Genomic DNA, 20,902 nt, shown 5'->3' with positions numbered 1-20,902 from the left:
AAAAAAAAAAAAAAAAAGAATTCTGTCGTATAAAACCCCATGGTCTGATGATTCAGTTACTCCTGTTAGGCACAGGCATTTCTCCCATTCTCTCCAGGAATCATTCTTCCACCTTTCTCACCTCCACTGTGACTCTGCATGATAAGACTTTCCCTTAGGCTCCATAAATTATCACTCACCAAAGACTGTACGGGCAGGAACAGACTCTCTGTTGAGCCAGAACGACACTTGTGACAGAATGACAGTCATGATACATGGCAAGTAGGTCTGGATCACAAAGTAGCCAATTTTTCGCTTGAGATGGAAGTGGGTTGTCATGACGACATATTCTCCTAGACAGACAGTAAAATTAGGCAGTATGTAGCTACATAAACATTGTTAAATCAAGTTGGGCCCCAATTCAATCCACAAAACTCCTTAATCTTATATTCAAGACAGGGTATTCCAGCACCTCCCAAGTTCATATAACCAAGGCCCTTTAACAATCACAAAACAGTGTGTTTGTGTGTGTGTGTGTGTGAAAAAAACAATGCTATCAGCGTACCAATACAGCTTGCTCAGAACAATTTTGACACAATTAATTCAAGTAAATTAATGTTCTCATTTAAATAATAATAAAATAAAAATCTCTTCTACAGCACTTTCTATGTGACAGGCACTTATTTAGCACTTTAACATTATAAAATATTTAATCTTCACAAGAACCCTGTGAGGTAGGTACTATTGTTATCCTCATTTTATAACTCAAGAAACTGAGGCAAGGAGAGATGGAGTAACTTGCATAAGGTTACACAGCTAGTAAGTAGTAAAGCCCAAAGTCAAGCCCAGGTAGGTTGTCCACAGTTCATGCTTTTTAACCATTATGCTCTGCTGTTCTAATGTACTTACTTGGTTAGACCCAGAAGTTCACATAGCAGAATGTGAACTGACCTACATTATCCCACTCCTAAAATAAGAGTGAGCACTTACTGCATTTTTACTGTGTGCCAAAATATTTTTCTGAGTGTTTGTGGAGTGTTAACTTTATATCCTCCTAACAGCTCTGTGAGATAGGCACTAATAATTACCCCATGTTGTTAAATGCATTAGTCAGTTCTCCCTCTTACTGGATTTGTCAGCAGCACTTTATGCAGTTGATCCTTCATCCCTCTTGTAATCACTCTCTTCACGGAACCTCTAGGCCATGATGCTTTTCTGGTTTCTCTCCTACTTCACAGACCATTCCTCCAAAGTCTCCTTTGCTGTTCCTTTTAATTTCTAAACACTGAAGGATGTCAAAGCTCTGTACTTGTACTTCTTTTTTCTGTCTCACTCAGACACTGGCCATTCTCATCCAGCCTATGTCTTTAATACCTTAAACTCTAATAATTCCCCAATGGGCTTCCTACTTGTTATGGGTTGAATTGTGTCCCTCAAAAAGATATACTGAAGCATTAGCCCCTGTTACCTCAGACTGTGGCCTTGTTTGGAAATAGTGTTACTGCAGATGTAGTTAGTTAAGATGAGGTCATGCTATACTGGAGCAGGGTGGGCCCCTCATCCAACACGATTAGTGTCCTTAGAAGAGAGCACCATGTGAAAACACAGACACACAGGGAGAAGGATATGTAAAAAACAGGCAGAGCGCCGGGAGCAGTGGCTCACACCTGTAATCCCAGCACTTTAGGAGTCTGAGGTGGGCGGATTATGAGGTCAGGAGATCGAGACCATCCTGGCTAACACGGTGAAACACCGTCTCTACGAAAAATACAAAAAATTAGCCAGGTGTGGTGGCGGGCGCCTGTAGTCCCAGCTACTCGGGAGGCTGAGTCAGGAGAATGGTGTGAACCCAGGAGGCTGAGCTTGCAGCAGTAAGCTGAGATCAGGCTACTGCACACCAGCCTTGGCAACAGAGCCAGACTCTGTCTCAAAAAAAAAAAAAAAAAAAAAGGCAGAGATTGGAGTGGTGCAGCTGCAAGCCAAGGAATGCCAGAGACTACAGCCACCACCAGAAACTAAGGAGAGGCAAGGGACAGATTTTCCCTCTCAGAATCTCTAGAAATAACTAACTTTCCTGATGCTTTGATTTGAGACTTCTGACCTTAAGAACTGTGAGACACATTTCTGGTAAGTTGCACAGTTTGTAGTACTTTATTACAGGAGCCTTAAGATTCTCTACTCAACTCTAAGATTTATATATTAGACATCACTACTTGGGGATCTAATAGGCATCCTGACTTAACATGAAAATCAAGATTTTGGTTTTCACTCTCCCCATCCCCCACACCCATTCAAAATGGCTCCCCCAAGAGACTTTCCACTGACTTCTTAACCTCACCGTGTTCTGTTGCTCTCTCTATCTTGCTCACTCTCCCTCCCTCCTTTCTCTCTCACACATTTACACACACACACACATAACACACACAAAAATCAATCAATCAGCCAACTATTCCAGTTCTTTCTCCAAAATATTTCCATAATTTGACCACTTCTCACCACCTCTACTGCTACCACCCTGGTCTAAGCCACCATCATGTCTCACCTAGAGTACTGTAATAGCTTTCTAACTGGTCTCCTTGCTCTGTCCTTGACACTTCTTCAATGCATTCATAGTACACCTGCCAGAAATTATCTTATTAAAACATAAGTCAGATCTTGTCTGTCTTCTGTTCAAGACTATCCAATGGTTTACCATCTCTCAAAGAGTAAAAGCCAGATTCTCCAAAATAGTCCTCAAAGACCCTTGCAATATGCCTGCTCTAATAGCACTTTTATCAGAGCTTCTTATTTTTCACCTCTCTTCCTTCACCCACATTCGGTTTTGGCAGGATTCTCGAAAGAGGCAATTTCCCACTTTTCTACTCTACCCACTCCCTTGTACCTAAACCTAGAAAGCACCACCCGGTCATCCAAGGCTCAATATACAACCCATATTGAATGTGTATTCACATCTTAGCTTGTTTATGTGAACACAAAAACTACAAGTAGGCTTATTTTAAGTTTGGCAAATTAAAAATTACAACTTTGGGGTTCCCATCTCTTTTCTTTCTCTCTGCTTCTTTTTTCAGTTCTTTTCTTTCTTTGTTTTATCTTCTGTCTGTGTCCATCTCTACTTCTTTCTGTCCTTTCCCTTTCCTTCACTCTCTCCCCGCTGAGAAGGCACTGGGGATTTGTTTTTCATGAGAGTTGGACTTTGATTAGCTTAGGCAATTCTTTCTGTTTTCCATCTTAGTCTCACATTTCCAAACCCTACCTATTAATCCTATCTCTGATCATGTGAAATATTTAATATATAAAAGATGTAATAAATATTCATAAATTAATTACATTCTGTGGATCTAAAAGGCAAAGCAAATGGACTTTTCAAAAGATTATAAAATTAACCACTTGTTTTGAATAACTGACTCAAAACAGTTGAACACATTGATTTTCCTCAATCCTCTCCTTTTCTATATTGCTTTCTTTCTCATTCTGTCTTGCTGTCTGTCTTCTGAAGAGGTGAAAGGAATTCTCTTTAGTAAGAACTGACACCTTTTACTAGGTTGCAAAGATTTCCCTTGTTTCTGTCCTTGTATTGCAGACTATCTGGGTCCAGTGAGAAATCGTCAAAGGGACAATGGAAAGACACCTTTATATATTCACAAGTATTCACAACTTAGATCATTTCTATGGGTGGAACTTACAAGTGGACTTTTAGAAAGCTTAGCAAATTAATTTATTATGTCAATTAACTTAATCAGTTTTCTTAAACACAACTCTGATGTTTTCCATCTCTATACATCTTCTTCCCTGCCAAAGAGAGAACTGAAATTTTAATCAAACTGGAAGATTTCACAATTTCTTCCATCCCACCTCCACCCTTGTGTCCCAGCTTATTAAGCCCATTATGTACCATCTGTGTTGTGTATGTTGTATATGAAATATTCAAGGGTACAATATAAAACATACAATGCATATGTATTCACAAATTAGTTATTATGTATGTATCAGAAATGCCGAACAGTTTAGCTAAATAATGCTTTACGTAACTGACTATATTTTCCTGAAGTGGGTTTGTTAGATTCTCTCCCTCCTTACCCCTATTGCTGCATCTCTCTGTCTTTCTTATTATGAGGGATGACCCTTTAAGTGATTTGGGAGAATTTTCTCCTGCCTTTGCACTTCAGTCTCTTAAACTCCATCTGTGTTAAATGTGAAATATTTGATAATAGAACATAAAACACATTTACAACGTAGCTAGTTTCTAAGGTTTTGAAACACACAAGAGGAATTTTTAGCTTGGCAAATTAACTCATCATAAAAAAGTAAGTGGATATATTTTCTTAAATCTATCTTAGGTATTTTTCCCTCTCTCTATCTCTATTCCTTGTTCTTTATCTTGCCTCCTGTTTTCTTTTTATCTCCATCTCTCTGATTTTTCTTTATGTCCTGTTTTATGCATTATCTTCACTTACCTATGCTACACATCTAAAGAAATAATATATACAATGACAATAATAATAAAACTGTCATTCTAACAAATGATCAAATTTCTAGGAAAGATGGATATATAAGGATCACACATCCAAACTATCATTTTAGAAAATTAATGTAATAATTCGCCAAATTAGGGAAAATAGGGGATGGTGTCAACAACTAGCCACAGACTTTGAGGAATTTCATTCATTTATTTAATACATGTTTGAATCTGGAGCAAAGAGCAGACAGCCTCTGCTTGAAGCTAGTTCATAGTGAGGACTGACAGCATTTGGAGAGAAAGCCAGCCATACCAATCAGAACATCCATGGATTGTGGGTCCGACCTTTCTCTGGCCTAGATTTCCATTCATATGCTAGACCCTACATGGAAGAGTGTATACAGAATTTAGAAAGGAACGCCTATAATTTATGGTCACAATAAAAACAATACATATATATGTGAGGTAATAATATTTATATGGTTCCTAAATCAATAGGTATAAAAGTATGTGCAGCAAAATGTCTCCCTCCCAAATCTGCCCTCAAATTAACCATTTCACATCTCCTTCTTTTAGGTAACTATGATTAACAGCCTCTTGTGTATCTTCCTAGAAAGAGTGTGTGTGTGTGTGTGTGTGTATGTATATATACACAGTTTGAAAACGTTTATCTACAATAATTAAAATAATGTGATACATATAAAAAATAGACAGACAACAATGAAAGAGAATAATAAATATAGACACAGATTTATGCATCTGTATGTGTATGTATGTGCACATATATGAATTTAGTATATGATAAAAGCAGCATCTCATTTCACTGAGGAAACACTGGATTATTCATTCATGGATACTGGTACATTTGGTTACCTCATAGAGCAAACCAAAAATAAAACTCCAGATTATATTCGAGATGTAAATTTTAAAAATGGAAATAATGCAGTTCCTAAAAAATGTAGGTAAAAAGTTGGAAAGATGTCCAATTCACATAACGGACTGAACAGCAACATTTACCTCCTCTTTCTCTTAAGACTTCATCAAGTGCCAGTGAAAACAGTAAAATAGAATAAACCCATAAGGAAGAAAACAACAGTAAAGAATGAATGAAAGAGCTCAAGAGAATTTTGGAATTCAGAAAGTGCTAATGGAGAAAGCAGGCCTCAGTGTAGATGAGAAGCAGCAGAGGGAGCTCAGTTTACAAGAGAGGTCCCTGCTGGCATCACCCAGAGAGGACACAGACCTGGAGGCTGCAGGGACAAAGGGAGAGGGTCTCAAGAATGGGAATGGAAAATAGGGACATTTCCTGCAGATCTGAACTTGGAAAAGTTACAAGCCCTACTTCCATAGGCACAGTGGCTGTATCAATATGTTTACTCTCCCAGTCAAAAGAAAGATAACCTGAGTGCCTTTTTCTAAAATACTCTGAAGCGTCTTTCTACAGAAAACTAGGGAAATTTAAGTGGGTGGTAGGCCCTTAAAGAAGAAATGCAATCCCAACAAAAGACAGTATTTACACAGTCATAATAATACAAATTTCTCTTGCTGGTTTTGAGCTTTTAAAATCAATCTATAGAGAAAGTATTGAAAGCTTAATTAGGGGTATATAACTGTATTAGTTTTCTATTTATTGGTACTTTATCAAATTACCCCACACTTGTTGGCTTAAAACAGCACAAACTTTTACTCTTATACTTCTGAAGGTCAGAAATCTAAAATGGGTCTCACTGTGCTAAAATCAGGATGTAAGTGGGGCTGCCTTCACTTCTGGTGACTCTAGGGAAGAATAGGTTTTCTCACCTTTTTGGCTTCTCTGGGTAGTCCACATTTCTGGGCTTGTGGCCCCATTTGTCATCTTTCAAGCCAGCTGTAAAATATCTTCTATTCATTTTCTTTTTGACTCTGGTCTCCCTGTCTCTCCTTTATAAGGACCCTCATGGTTACATTATGCCCACTTGAATAATTCAGAATAATCTATTTTGAAATCAGCTGATTAGGAACCTTAATCCCCACTTTCCATGTAACCTAACATGTTCACAGGTTGTAGGGAATAGAATGTGGACATCTTTGGGAGACCACTATTCTCCCTACCACAAGAACTAAGTGTACATTTTAATCTGTTTTTACAATGAAAGCAAGCTTTTAGTTGGCAGAAGTTGGAAAAAAGAAGGAGAGGATATGAGGACAGAAGGGTTGATAGATCAATAAATATAGCTAACTATTTGATCCAGCTATCAAGACTTGGAGGAAAGGAGAGGTAGGGGCAATGGAAGTGAGATAAGCACTCATATACCTTAGAGTAGGGAATCAATGTTTCGTCTCTAAAGGTGAAAAACAGCAGTATAAGCTCATTATTCAGAACTATGGAGGGAACCATCAGAAGTAAAACATAAGTAGTTAAAATAAGAACTGCTCCTTTTCAGTATATACCTTTCTGTTATTTGACTTTTAAATTTTCTTTTCTTTCCTTCTTCCCTCCCTCCTTGCCTTTCTTCCTGCCTTCCTTCTTTCCTTACATCCTTCCTTCTAGAGGCAAAGTAAAAAGGGAGTGGTCCATGTAGTTATTATGTTTATAGACTCTGGAGCAAATTTGCTGCCTTGTTTCCAAATCTTGCTCTACCACTTACCAACTGTGTGACCCTGAGAAAATTATTTAATCTGTCTGAGCCTCGATTTCCTTATCTATAAACCTCAGATAATACCACCACCCACCTCAAACTGTTGTTCAAGGGTTGAGTTAATACATGCCCTCAGGGAAATGCTTTGCACATATTACATGCTCAGAAATTGATCATTATTAATTCTACCACCATACTCATGTATTACTTTGAAAAACAGTAAGAAAACAAGAACGACAATATCTTGTTGCATTATTTTCCTATGGCTGCCATAAGAAAGTACTACACCCTGGATGGGTTAAAACAAAGCAAATGTATTCTTTCACAGTTCTGGAGGGTGGAAGTCTGATATTGAGGTGTCAGCAGGGCTACACTCCCTCTGAAAATTGTAAGGAAATCCTTCCTTGCCTCTTCCTAGTTTCAAGTTGTTTTCTCGCAATCTTTGGTGTTCCTCAGTTTATAGAAGCATCACCCCAATCTCTGCCTTCATGTTCACATGTGACGTGTTTATGTCTCTATGTCCAAATTTCCCCTTTTTATAAGGATACAAGTCATATTGGATTAGGGCCCACTCCACTGCAGTATGACTTTATCTTAACTAATTACATCTGCAGTGACCCTGTTTCCAAATAAGGTCACATTTTGTGGTACTGGGGGTTAGGAAGGACTTAAACATATCTTTTCAGGGGACACAATTCAACCCATGATACCTGTGTTGGCAAGGGTGAGGGGAAATTGGCATGCTCATCACTGATAATAGTAGTGAGAATTCTTTAACCTTTCAGAATAGCAGTTTGTCAATATGTATCAATTTTTTTTAACGTGTCTACTTTCTGAAATAGCAATCTCAATATCCTGTCTGTATCTTAGGCAGATACTTACACAGGAGCAAAATGCTATAGGGAAAAGAAGGGTCTTTACAGTGTTGTTTATAGCATTAAAACACAGAATATAATAGTAGATGATTGTTTAAATAAGATTGTGATCCATCTATATGAGGACATTACCAAAAAAGATACTATTTTATTGAGTTTCACAATGAAATTCTACACTTCCTAGTGACAACGGGGACTATCATCATTGTCAACTATGCTCTGGCCTGACAGGAAGGCTTTTCACTTTTTTTTTAAGTAACCAAAACAAGTAATAATAAATGAAATGTGTGGTGTGTTCATTCTAATTGCTAAAATATTTTACTAAATCTCGTGTACATTTTACTTGGATTATGTGCATTTAGTGACATGAAAAACACATTTATAATATAAAATTAAATAAAAATTAGCTTATAAAACAGTATCAATACTCTGGCCCCATTTATATAAAAACATAATTATACAGAAAATACAAAGGGAACCGTCTTAAATACCAAATGTAAAATAATCAGTTAATGTACCCAAATCTTCTAAGATACTTCTGGAAAGTGGAAACAAAAAGTATTTTAATTTTCAATATTTGCTCCTCCATGTATTTCTAATTTTCCTGTCATGAACGTGTATCTTCTGTGAGCTAAAGATGAGACCAACAGCAGTTTACTCAAATGAAGTGGGAGTGGGGTCTGATTGGGCAGCCAAGGATTGGTCTCAAGAGTTGATGCCAGGCGGGCAGTGCCCAGGACAGACGGGGAGGTGAGAGGAGTGAACAGATACAGGGACTTCTCTTGCTTGCTCACTCTGAGGAGGAAATCCCCGCAGCAGCAAGGGCAGACCCTCAGCCTCTAGGGCCCAGTTGTACAGTGCGCAACTTTGGGCTATGAGACACTGCAGCCTTGGCCTCCTCCTGGGGTCTCCTTCCTTTTTTCCCTTAAGTTGGGGTGGGGAAGGGAGGGGAAACCAGGCAGTGGCAGTGGTGGTGGCACCTCTGGAAGCAGGAGGCCAGCTTCTCTGCTCACACATGTAAGGGGTCCAATGCAGACGTGAGGGGACAGGAGGGTGTGTGAGACCTACAAATGACTCCTCTCCCTCCTTGCTTGCACAGTCCCGGGATCAGGGTCCTGACAGCTGGCAGTACCTGTGCAGCCAGTGCAGGAAAAGTATGTCAATGTCCCTGTTTCACTTTCAACAAAGTAAGCCAGGGACGGGTCCCTGTCTGACTCTGCCCACAATCCCAGGGCTCTGAGCCCTGGCCACGCAGTGGCCCAGGTAAGCCAATGCATGATGGCCAGGAGCGCTCTTGGGGCACAGGGACAGGGCCCAGGAGGCCCAGACACTCCCACCGCCAGCCACCTCTACTGCCTCTGCCAAAGCCAGGCACTTGACCCCAGCAGCAGTACTCACCCACTGGAGGGAGGGAATTCTTCAGATTGGGGCCAGCCACACCTTGCCTGCCTGTGCCACTTGGACTGGTCCAGCCGGAGGCCTGCCACACATGACCCCAGGACCCCATGGAACAGCCCACCCACCCCCCCAGCCCTACACTCTCTATCCCTTCTGCATCTTACTCTGAACAGCTTTCAGCTTCCCTAGCAGGTCATGCTCTCTCATACTTCTGGATTTTTGACATCTCAGTGTTGCCTTTGTCAAGAATACCCTTTTCCCACACTAATTCCAGATCTCTAAATCCTGTTTGTCCTTCAATTCCATTTCAAATGTTGATTTTTTTTAGGCACCCTTCCCTGATTCTGAGGTGTAAGGAGAACAGGGGGCAGAGGAGATGACAGACTGTGACATCACAAGAGGGAACAGCGTATGTCTAGATAATGAGATAAAAGGACATGTATAATTGTGGATTCACAGAGACAAGTGCTGCTTGAAAATTAATGTTGAAAGCTTCTATCATTTCATAGCAAAAAAAATTATGTGATATGTGGGCCTCAGCACATACTCCATTTTGACGAACATTCTAAGGTTAGTTGAGATCCAGAATATATCGTTCCTTAGGCCCCTTGAACTGCTCAGGGGTCATTTCAAAATGGACAGACTTAAGGCCACAGAACAAAACTCTAGTTCCATTTGTCAATATCCAAGAGTTAGCCATTGATAAAACCTAGCAGGTTTTGCCAACCAAGCTTTTTTCTGAGTTACGTGATCCACTTAAGAAAATAATTCCATGGCTACTCCCTGGACATCCTGGCCGTGTGCTTGACATTTTCTGGGATTAGTTAATGTGCCACCTCAGCACAGGCTGAGTTAAGCAATTATTTTAATGCAATCTTTAGGAACAAAGCTAAACTCTTTGCACACCATGGCCTCCATCTGCTTTCTTTTCTCATACTATAACCCTAATGCCCTTCACCTTCTGCACCACTCTCCAAGAGGCAGCAGGCAATTGTGGTTAAGAGGATGGTCTTGGGAGCCAATCTGACAAGTGTTCGTTTTCATTTTGCCATTGCATAACTGTGACAAGGAGCAAATTACTGAACTTCTATATACCTCAGTTTTCTCATGATAATACTACCTTTGTCACAACATTGTTTTAAAGATTAAATAACTTATAAGTACTTAGAACAGTGACTGGCATGCGGTACAGGTTACAGAAATGTTTGTTAAATAAAATAAGTTAAATACCTGTACTAGACCGGATTATCTCTGTCCCAACAACATGGCCCAGCAGGTCATACTGGTTCAAGCGAGAACCATCCTGTGCCACTTCCACAGATTTGTTCTTTCCGAGAGTCCAAGAATAAACCACTTCAGCTGTTGTATAGGCATCTAAGGCAGAGAAGAGTCAGTAAAGAGAAGTTGAAGGAAACAGAGAATGATTACCCTTGATACTAAACTCAAATGAGATTGAAATAAAACTTCCATCTTCAAAGAGTTCTGGGTATGTGGTCTGTCTTCAATTGAAGTACATCCATCCATCCATCCATCCATCCATCCATCCATCCATCCATCCATCTATCCTTCCATCCATCCAATAAACTCTCATTGAATAGCTACTGGAGTATATGCTGTGTACATAGAAATGAACTCAAAGTGTTCTCATACTTCAGTGACTGTCTTCCAGACAGTCAATAAACTTTTTCTTCTGTTGGAGAGTAGACAGTAGGGGCAGGGGAAAGAATGGCTAAAATATTATCTCATGTAGATGTCACAGACTCAAATGCCTACAGGAGCCATAGAGGTTGACATAATTTGGATATTTGGCCCCTGCAATTCTTATGTTAAAATGCGAACCCCAGTGTTGGAAGTGGGGCCCAGTGGGAGGTGTTTGAGTCATGGAGGCAGATCCCTCACAAATGGCTGGATGCCACCCCCCTCCAGTAATGAGCGAATTCTTGCTGTATTACTTCACAGGCTTTCTGATTGTTTTAAATGAGCCTTGCACCTTCTTCTCTCTTTTGCTCCCTCTTTTCATGTGACACACTGGCTTGCTTTGCCTTTCACCATGAATAAAAGCTTCCTGATGTCATTACAGAAACCAGATGCTGGCTCCATACTTCTTGTACAGACCCCCATAACCGTGAACCAAATAAAACTCTTTTCTTTATAATTTACCTAGCTTCAGGTATTCCTTCACAGCAAAGCAAAAGAGACTAATACAGAGGTACCTTGAATAAGTGAATCAGGCTAGCTGTAAGAAAAATAAACTGGCAGAAAAGTAATACAAATTTAATTAATTATGCGGTGAGCATATCAGAGGAAGCAAAAATTCAAACTAGTGATATTTTAAATTAAAAAAGAAAAATTCCAAATTAAAATTACAATAATTAATTTTCTTTCATAACTTATTATCATTTTGACATGCAAACAAGACAACTGACACCTTTTCTTTTGCATCAGCATTAACGTCAAGGCTTGCATTTAGAATTCCAATGTCAAGTACAGAATTTGTATAGATTAACAGGGGTGTGAGTAAGGGAAATGGTGAGAAATGAGGTGGGGTTACTTAATGTTAGTCAGTATATTAAAGAAATGAGTTGATTCCTTCCCTGACATGATTAACTCTTTCCACCGTGGATTTTATATCTAGGGTGAGTACTTGCCCTAACTCAGGCACCCAGACTCATAAAGGGAAGCTGATCACATACTGTATACCCTTTTCCTTCAAGTTTTGAGCTGCCTGTTGTTCAAGCCAGAGGGGAAGAGGGGTTCCTCTAGCTCATGGTGGCAACTACTATACCCATAATATACTCTATTTAAACCTTTTACCACAAAGCAAATAATTTCTGGTGAATCTGCCAATAAGCAAATATAAATGCTGGGTCCCTGCAAAACTTTGCAACATTGGATATACATTTCACAAGTCTGACATTAACAGTTATTCATGGGTACTAATTGTGATCTGCTTACATTACACTTTTTAAAACTTTTTCAATACACCTAAATAAGTCATTTCCTGCTTTGTCTGTGATGAGTAGCACACTAAAAATTTCTCCAATCACATCAAAATTCTCATTGACATCATGAACAAATATTCATAACTCTATGGTATTTTTTATATCTGTGTTCTCATACACTGCAAAGGAAAATATCACAGGAAGTTTAACTTTTCCACATAACTTGCCTTGTATATAGTCTCAGTCATTTCTTCAACACAACAACAACAATATTTCTAGTTGGACACATAAATTTCTGATGCAATTAATAGATTTTTTTTTACAAGTTTGGTACCTGTGAAACATTTTGATGCCTATAAAGGTTTGTTGCTGAATGCGTAACCACATTTTCTAGCAATAACATTTAGTGTATGCATTGAAGCACAAAACCTAACTTTCAATGTTTTTAATTAATATTTTAATTGTGCAGTTTTTCTATATAAAAATCATATTTTTTTGTAATGAATAGCATAATTTTGATATATGAAGTTTTATGTTTTCAATAGAAGCATGCTTTGTGTGCTTAAAGATGGGAAAACATCTTTTATTTCTATAAGAAAATGTAAACTCTCCCATCTTGTTTAAAGTATAGCCATCTCAGCATGTCTTAATTAAAAAACAAAATGGATAGATATGGTACAAGAACTCTTTCACTTTCCTCATTTCTACTGGGAGCTCTTAATTCTCTTGTAAGTAAAACAAAAGTGCAAGTGAGATGATTACTGGCAATTGATATTAGACTCCCTTTTCAGGGAGTGAGGTGAAAGTGATGGAGGTTATGAGGAAAGGGAAAGCATATCCTTATCTACAAGGGAGAGTCACTATTTGGTCTCGATTGATTGAAGCCATGTAGGATTTGAGCCCAATGTTGTCAATCTTCTGATTTTGTGAAATAATAAGCAAATGTGGAATTTTATGTGACAGTTTCCAAATGTAAAATCTTAGCAAATAATTTTAAAAGTTGTAAACAGTGTGTGGATCAAACAAATCACACCTGAAGCTCCCAATTTACAACCTGCGGTCTAGAGACTTTCTCCTATAGATGGCTATGATTCCTTATGATTCCACCTTAAAAACAAAGCATCCTCTTTTACTTACGGGATATCTAGGGCTCTCAGCTTGAATTGTGGACCTTTAAACTATTATCACCAAGAAGAAAGGGAAATCTTCTCAGAACCCTTCTCATACCCTTACCTAAAATTTATACTGATATTATATGAGGCAGTCATAATACTATCAGTGAAATGTGATTTCATAAGGTCCTTGTGCTCTTATTTTTCCCCAGAGTCTTTTATCTTTAGTACATATGCTTGGGGTACCCCTACTCCTAAGCAGGGAATCATCTGTATATGTCTTCTTACCTTTGCTGTTCAGATGGTTGTAACACTTTTTGTTTAAAGATAGTGCCATGTTCTATCCAATCTACCCAAGATTTTGACAGTGTAAAATCTAAACAGATTTGTTCATGGAAAGTGTAAGCAATGGAAGATTTTGTTTCCACCCCTAAAAAGGAAAATGAATTTCTTGCTAGAGCTCTTAACTTAAGCTGAGTACCTGGCACAGACAGCCCTGAATATTCACCCTGAAAATCCAAGCAGATCCTAACACAGATGTGACAATAAATTGTGCAGCTATCAGTATCTCAGAAAATTCACTTGGCCAGAGTAGCAACTTACTTTATGCAAAAAGCAATGATTTAATGTCTTTGGCAATAATATATGGGAATAGAGGGATTTGTGGAGAAAAAAATACCCTCTTCTCATAAGATAGAGGGCAAAGCAGGAAAGACACGAATAAGTGGAAGAAGAAAACAAAAACAAATTGAAAATTACTCGATCAAGTGTCTTCTTGGAGCCTGACCTGTACTGGTAAACAAAGTTTGTGAAGGCACAGTAGCCACCATCACATCAGGAAGCCCACAATTTACTCAGGGAGACAGAGAAACCACAATGGCTGTAGTGCAGTTTGGAATATAGGAGTATGCACACTAGTGAAATAAACACAAGTGTTAAGTAAAACCAGAGGTGAGCACTATTATTCCTGCTCAAAGTGGGGTGTTACAGAAGGATTCCTAAAGTAAATGATACTCAGAAGACGACGCCACCTTTAGGAGGTGAAAGAAGGACATTCCTAGCAAAAGAACAACATAGTAAAGGCAAAAAGTATGTAAGCACAAGGAGTGGTAAAGGAATTAATAGTATCATTGGAGTCACAGGCCAGAAGGAAGCTTAATAAATAGCATAAAATATCCAAGTTAGTCTGGGTGCAGTGGCTTATGCTGTAATCCCAGCACCTTGGAAGGCCAATGCAGGAGGATTGTATGGGGCCAAGAGTTTGAGAACAGCCTGGGCAACACAGAAAGAAACCGTCTCTGAAAAAAAAAAAAAAAAATTAAAAATTAGCTGGGCATGGTGGCACATGCCTGTAGCCCCAGCTGCTCAGGAGGCTGAGGCAGGAGGATCAATTGAGCCCAGAGGTTCAAGGCTACAGTGAGCAATGATCGAGCCACTGCACTCCAGCCCAGACAATAGAGCAAGGCCTTTGTCTCAAAAACAAACAAAAAAACGTCCAAATTGCCTACCCTAAGAGTTTTTGCAGTCCTGGATTTCTTCCTTTTATTATAGAGTCCCCAGAAGAAACTTCTAATGGGCAAGTGGGAACCTCTGTTGGAATATGCACATGTGTGTACACACATGTGTGTACACACAACGAGTTGTGGACATGCCTAAAGGAGAGAGATGACATGACCAGATATAAGCTTGGGAAGGATCACCCTAGCTGTCGTAGGGATGGCTGGTGGAAAAGAGTGAAACTGAAGCCAAGACGGTATTTAAAAGGTCATCACAATGCCTTTTGGTGTCAGTGACCCATAGGCATAATATACTAGACAGTGGGTTGAACTGAGTGGGACGGAGCGATTTAAAAAGTAGAAATGATTATAATTTTTGAGTTTTCATGTGGTTAAGAAAGGAAAAAGGGCATTTAAAAAAGATTCTACATGATCCTAACATTGTAGCTTTTGCAAGTACATGGATAATGATGGAATTTATTCACCCACTGGGGAACAGAATTCTTCCCAGTTAGACCTCTTTCTGCTTTCCTTCCTCCATGGATTTGGGCTCCTTTAATTCCTCAGCTTCTCTCCTATAAAACTGCCCCCTCATCGCAGTTCCAATCATTGTACTTTCATGGAGGAGCTGGGGTAGGGTGGAGGGACTGGTTCCTGAAGAAAGGATATCTACCTGACATTTAGAACTTTTGCACTCGCTGAATGGGCCCCTCACTATATTTCATATGAGTTATAATGGCTAAAGCATCTCCTTGTCTTTAGTTGCTTAGCAAAATGCCTCCTTCTGTTATCTGAGCCTTGGTATGTAACACACCCCAGGAAAAATGGAAGTAACAAACAATCTTGCCATGTTAGCACAAATGAGAATGCATTTCTTTTGAAATATTGTCAGAAACCAGTTGCTTGATAAATTGATTTAATCAGTTACCCGTTCAACAAATATCAAGGCATCATATTAGACAGTGAAGACACAGAGGTCATAAATCATTTGAGGCCCCATCACCTCATTGAGCTTATAGTCTAGTGAGAAAAGACAGACAATAAACAAGTAAATAAATAATATAGTAACAGATAGTGGTGCATGCTATGAAGAAAATAAAGTAGAGTTACAGGGTGAGGAGGGGCGTCATTAGATACAGTGATAAGAGAAGATCTCTCTGAGGTGGTTTCTAATCTAAAATATTAAAAAATGAGAAGGAGTCAGTCATGCAAGAGTTTGATGGAAAACATTTCAGGCCAAAATAATAACAAAACAAGTAAACCTCCCAAACCCCCCAAAACCAGCAAATGCAAAGTCTTCTATGTGGTAAAGAGTTCTAGGAACTGGCAGAAGGCCAATGTAATGGGGAAAGGAATATGATACAAGATTGAGGAGGTAAGTAACCAGAATACAGGATCTAAACCAAGATACAGAACACAAAGAGTTTTAGTGAAAAGAACTTAAGTTTGGTTTGGACATGGTAAAAATCCAAGGATTCTCCAGATTTCCCAGCACCATATGTTGAAGAGACTGCCCTTCCCTTAATGTGTATTGTGGTGCTTTTGTCAAAAATCAGTTGGCTGTAAATATGTAGGTTTATTTCTGTACTCTCTATTCCTTTTTTTTATTATTATTTTTATAGATTTGGAGAGTACAAGTGCAGTTTTGTTAAACTGATATATTGTGTAGTGAACAAGTCTGAGCTTTTAGTGTACCCACTGCCCAAATACTAAACATTGCACCCTACAGGTATTTTTTCAATCTTCACCCCCTCATACCCTCCCATTTTTTGGAATCTCCAGTGTGTATTATTCCACTCTCTGTATCCATGTGTATCCATTATTTGGCTCCCACTTATAAGTGAGAATATGCAGTAGATGAGTTTATGAACTATATCACTGAGGATAGTGGCCTCTAGTTCCATCTGTGGTGCAGCAGACACATGATTTCATCCTTTTTACGGCTGAGTAGTGTTCCATGGTGTCTGTGTATGTGTTTGTGTGTGTACATACATATATGTACCAATTTTCTTTATCCAGTCATCCACTGATGGACATTTAGATTGATTTCATGACTTTGCTATTGTAAATAGTGCTGTGATAAACATACAACTGCACGTGTCTTTTTATGTTCCATTGTTCTATGTGTCAATTTTTATGCCACTACCATGCTGTTTTGGTTACTATAGCTTCATGGTATATTTTGAAGTCAGGTAGTGTGATGTCCCCAGGTTTATTAATTTTGCTTAGTATACTTTTGGAGATTTTGGGTCTTTTGTGGTTTCATATGAATTTTAGAATGTTTTTTCTATTTCAGGAAGCATGTAATTGCTGTTTTGATAGCAATTGTATTGAATGCGTAGCTTGCTTTGGGTAGCATGAACATTTTAACAGTATCAGTTCTTCCAATCCATGAACATAAGACGTCTTTCTACTTATTTGTGTCTTATTCTGTTTTTCTAATTTGTGTTTATAGTTTTCATTGTGGAGATCTTTTACCTCCTTGGTTAAATTTATTCCTAGGACTTTTATTGTTTTGTAACTATTGTGAATGGAATCACTTTCTCTTTTCAAATAGTTCACTATTGACATATAGAAATGGTACTGACTTTTGTATGTGGATTTTGTATCCTTCCACGTTGCTTATTTTCTTCATTAATTCTAAAAATTTTTTGTTTAGTTCTTTAGGGGTATATATATACACACACACACACATATATACACACATGTATGTATGTGTGTATGGATATATATATATTTATTTATATGATTATGTCATCTGCAAACAGGGACAATTTGACTTCCTCCTTTCCAATTTGGATGCCTTTTATTTCTTTCTCTTGCCTAATTGCTCTGGCTAGGACTTCTAGTACTTCTAGGACTTCTCACCAGTAGTTGTGAGAAGTGGTGAGACTGGGTATCCTTGCCTTGTTTCACAGTTTCAGATCTTAGAAAAGAGCTTTCATCCTTTTCCATTCAGTATGATGTTTGCTGTAGGTTTGTCATATATGGCCTTTATTGTGTTGAGGTACATTCTTTTTCTATACCTAATTAGTTAAGAGCTTTCATCATGAAGAGATGTTGAACTTTATTGAATATTTTTTTCTTCATCTACTGAAATGACCATGTGTTTTTTGTCCTTGATTTTGTTGATGTCATGTATCACATTTATTCATTTGCATGTTTTCAACCATTTTTGCATCCCTGGGATGAATCCCATTGCCTCTTCAACATGGTGCTGAGAAAACTGCATGTCCACACGTACAAGAATGAGACTAAACCCTTACCTCTCACTATAAACAATCGAATCAAAATGGATTAATGACTTAAATGTAAAACCCAAAGCTATAAAATTACTAGAAGAAAATGTGGGGAAATTCTCCATGCCATCAGTCATCTAGGCAAGGTTCTTTTAGATAAGAATCCAAAAGCACAGGCAGTAAAAACAAAAGTAGAAATATGGAATTTTATCAAACTAAAAATCTTCTATAGAGCAAATGAAACAATCAACAGAGCGAACAGAAAATACACAGAATGGGAAAAATATTTTCAAAGTACACATCTGATAAGGGGTTAATATCCAGTATATATAAGGAACTCAAATAACTCAATATAAAAAAATCTGATTTTAAAAATGGGCTAAAGACCTTAATAGACATCTCTCAAAAGAAGATATACAAATGGCCACCAGGTATATAAAAAATGCCCAGTATCACTAATCATTACAGAGATGTAAATCAAAACCACAATTAGATATCACCTCACCCTGGTTAGAATGACTATTATCAAAAAGACAAAAGAGAACAAGTGCTGGAAGAGATGAGAAAAAAGGGGAACTCTTTCTTTTTTCTTTTTTTTATTTATTTTTATTATTATACTTTAAGTTCTAGGGTACATGTGCATAACGTGCAGGTTTGTTACATATGTATACTTGTGCCATGTTGGTGTGCTGCACCCAACTCGTCAGCACCCATCAACTTGTCATTTACATCAGGTATAACTCCCAATGCAATCCCTCCCCCCTGCCCCCTCCCCATGATAGGCCCCGCTGTGTGATGAAGGGGAACTCTTTCTCATACACTGTTGGTGAGAATGCAAATTAGTACTGCCACTATGAAAAAAAGTATGGCGTTTCCTCAAAAAATTATAAACCGAATTACCATAATATCCAGCAATTCCACTACTGGGTATACACCCAAAATAAATAGAGTATGTTCAAGAGATATCTATACTTCAATTATTATTTTAGCACTGTTCAAAATAGACAAGATATGGAATCAATCCAAGTGTCCATCAATGAATGAATTAATAAGAAAATGTTATATAATATATAAACACACACACACACACACAATGGAATGCTATTCAGCCATAAAAAGAGAATGAAATTCTATTATTTGTGGCAATGTGGATAAAATTGGAAGACATTATGTTAAATGAAGTGAGCAAGGCTCAGAATGACAAATATTGCATTGTATCATTCATATACATAATCTAAAATAGATGATATCATAAAAGTACAGAGTAGAATGGCAGTTGGCTGAGGCTGGGGAAGGAGAAGAGAGAAGGCCTGGAGAGAGCTTGGTTAATGGAGGGAGATTGATTAATGGGTACAAGGTATAGCTGGATAGAAGGAATAAGTTCTGGTGTGCAATTGTGCAGAAGGCTGATTATATTAAAAAATATTGTATGATATATTTCAAAATAGCCAGAAGAGGGGATTTTGAATGTTCTCATCACAAATACATGATAAATGTTTGAGATAATGGAAATGTTAAATACCCCGATTTGATCATTACACAATATGTATACTTATTGAAACATCTAATTGTACCCAAAAAGTATACACACTTATTTGTCAATTAAAACAAAAATAATTTTTTAAAACTTTAGGCGTTCTGATGAATCTGAAAGCTACAGTCCAAGGCTGGTATATATAAAACCAAATGGAAACAGGTACTATATTGGTTTATAACTTAATCAAATAATTGCAATTCTCAAAACTTTTATTATTCACAGTGACAGGACAAGTTATAGCCACTAATTACAGGCAAATTGAGAAAATTTTGAATTTCTGGTGCAGAGTATATATGCTTCTTTATGCATTGAGATGATCGTGTGGTTTTTGTCCATTTTATTAATATGTTATATTATGTTGAATGGTTTTTAGTCGTTGAGCCAACTTTGTATTCCTGGGATAAATCTCACTTAAAACTGATGTATAATCCATTTTATAAGTTGCTTGAATCAGTTGCTAGAGTTTCGTTGAAGATTTTTGTGTCTTATGGCTGTCTTATGACTGTAGTCATAAGAAATACTTGTCTATAGTTGTATTTTCTAGTGACCGTTGGTTTTGGTATCAGGGTAACACTAGCCTCGTAGAATGAATTAAGAAATGTTCTTTCCCCTTCTATATTTTGGAAGAATTATTTGTGAAACCCTGGTATTGATTGGTATCAAGTCTTCTTCAAATGTTTTGTACAATTCAATGGTGAAGGCTTAGATCTAAGCCTGGGCTTCTTTATGAGAAGTTATTAAATCACTAATGTAACCTATTTACTTAGTATAGGGTCAATGAAAACTTCTATTTCTCCTTCAGTCAGTTCCATCAGTTTGTATATTTCTATGACATTTTTTCATTTCATCTCGGTTATCTAATTGGTTGGTGTACAGTTGCTCATAGTATTTCCATAAAATCCTGCTTATTTCTGTAAGGCAAGCATGATGTGCCTTCTCTCATGCTTTTAGCAATGTGATTCTATTCTTTTATTTACTTTGTCTGGTGAAAGGTTTATCAGTTTTGCTAATCTTTTCAAATAACTTAGATTGTTTGGTTTTCTTTAATTTTTAAAATTCTTTATTTTATTTATTTGTACTCTAATATTTATTATTTTTTCCTTCTGCTTGCTTTGGATTTAGTTTGGTCTTCTTTTTCTAGTCTCTTAAGGTGGAAGTTCAGGTTATTAGTTTTAGATTTCTCTTTTAAATATAGGTTTTGCCTGGCGCGGTGGCTCAAGCCTGTAATCCCAGCACTTTGGGAGGCCGAG

At 37.8% G+C, this 20,902-nt stretch overlaps 1 protein-coding gene across 1 annotated transcript in view; it reads right to left on the bottom strand.

Moving 5' to 3' along the window:
- The window catches only part of GABRA3 (gamma-aminobutyric acid (GABA) A receptor, alpha 3), a 316,184-nt gene that overhangs the window by 37,929 nt on the left and 257,353 nt on the right, over nucleotides 1-20,902 (bottom strand). The window contains exons 7-8 of the mRNA XM_011961129.1: nucleotides 10,557-10,700; nucleotides 180-332 (exon numbers count right to left, since the gene is read on the bottom strand). Coding sequence (XP_011816519.1) covers nucleotides 180-332; nucleotides 10,557-10,700 — 297 coding nt within the window. The remainder of the gene's footprint in view (nucleotides 1-179; nucleotides 333-10,556; nucleotides 10,701-20,902) is intronic.

This window comes from Colobus angolensis, unplaced genomic scaffold, assembly GCF_000951035.1.
Source record: "Colobus angolensis palliatus isolate OR3802 unplaced genomic scaffold, Cang.pa_1.0 Scaffold536, whole genome shotgun sequence".
Taxonomy (NCBI): Eukaryota; Metazoa; Chordata; class Mammalia; order Primates; family Cercopithecidae; genus Colobus; species Colobus angolensis.
This window is presented reverse-complemented; position numbering and strand designations above follow the sequence as displayed.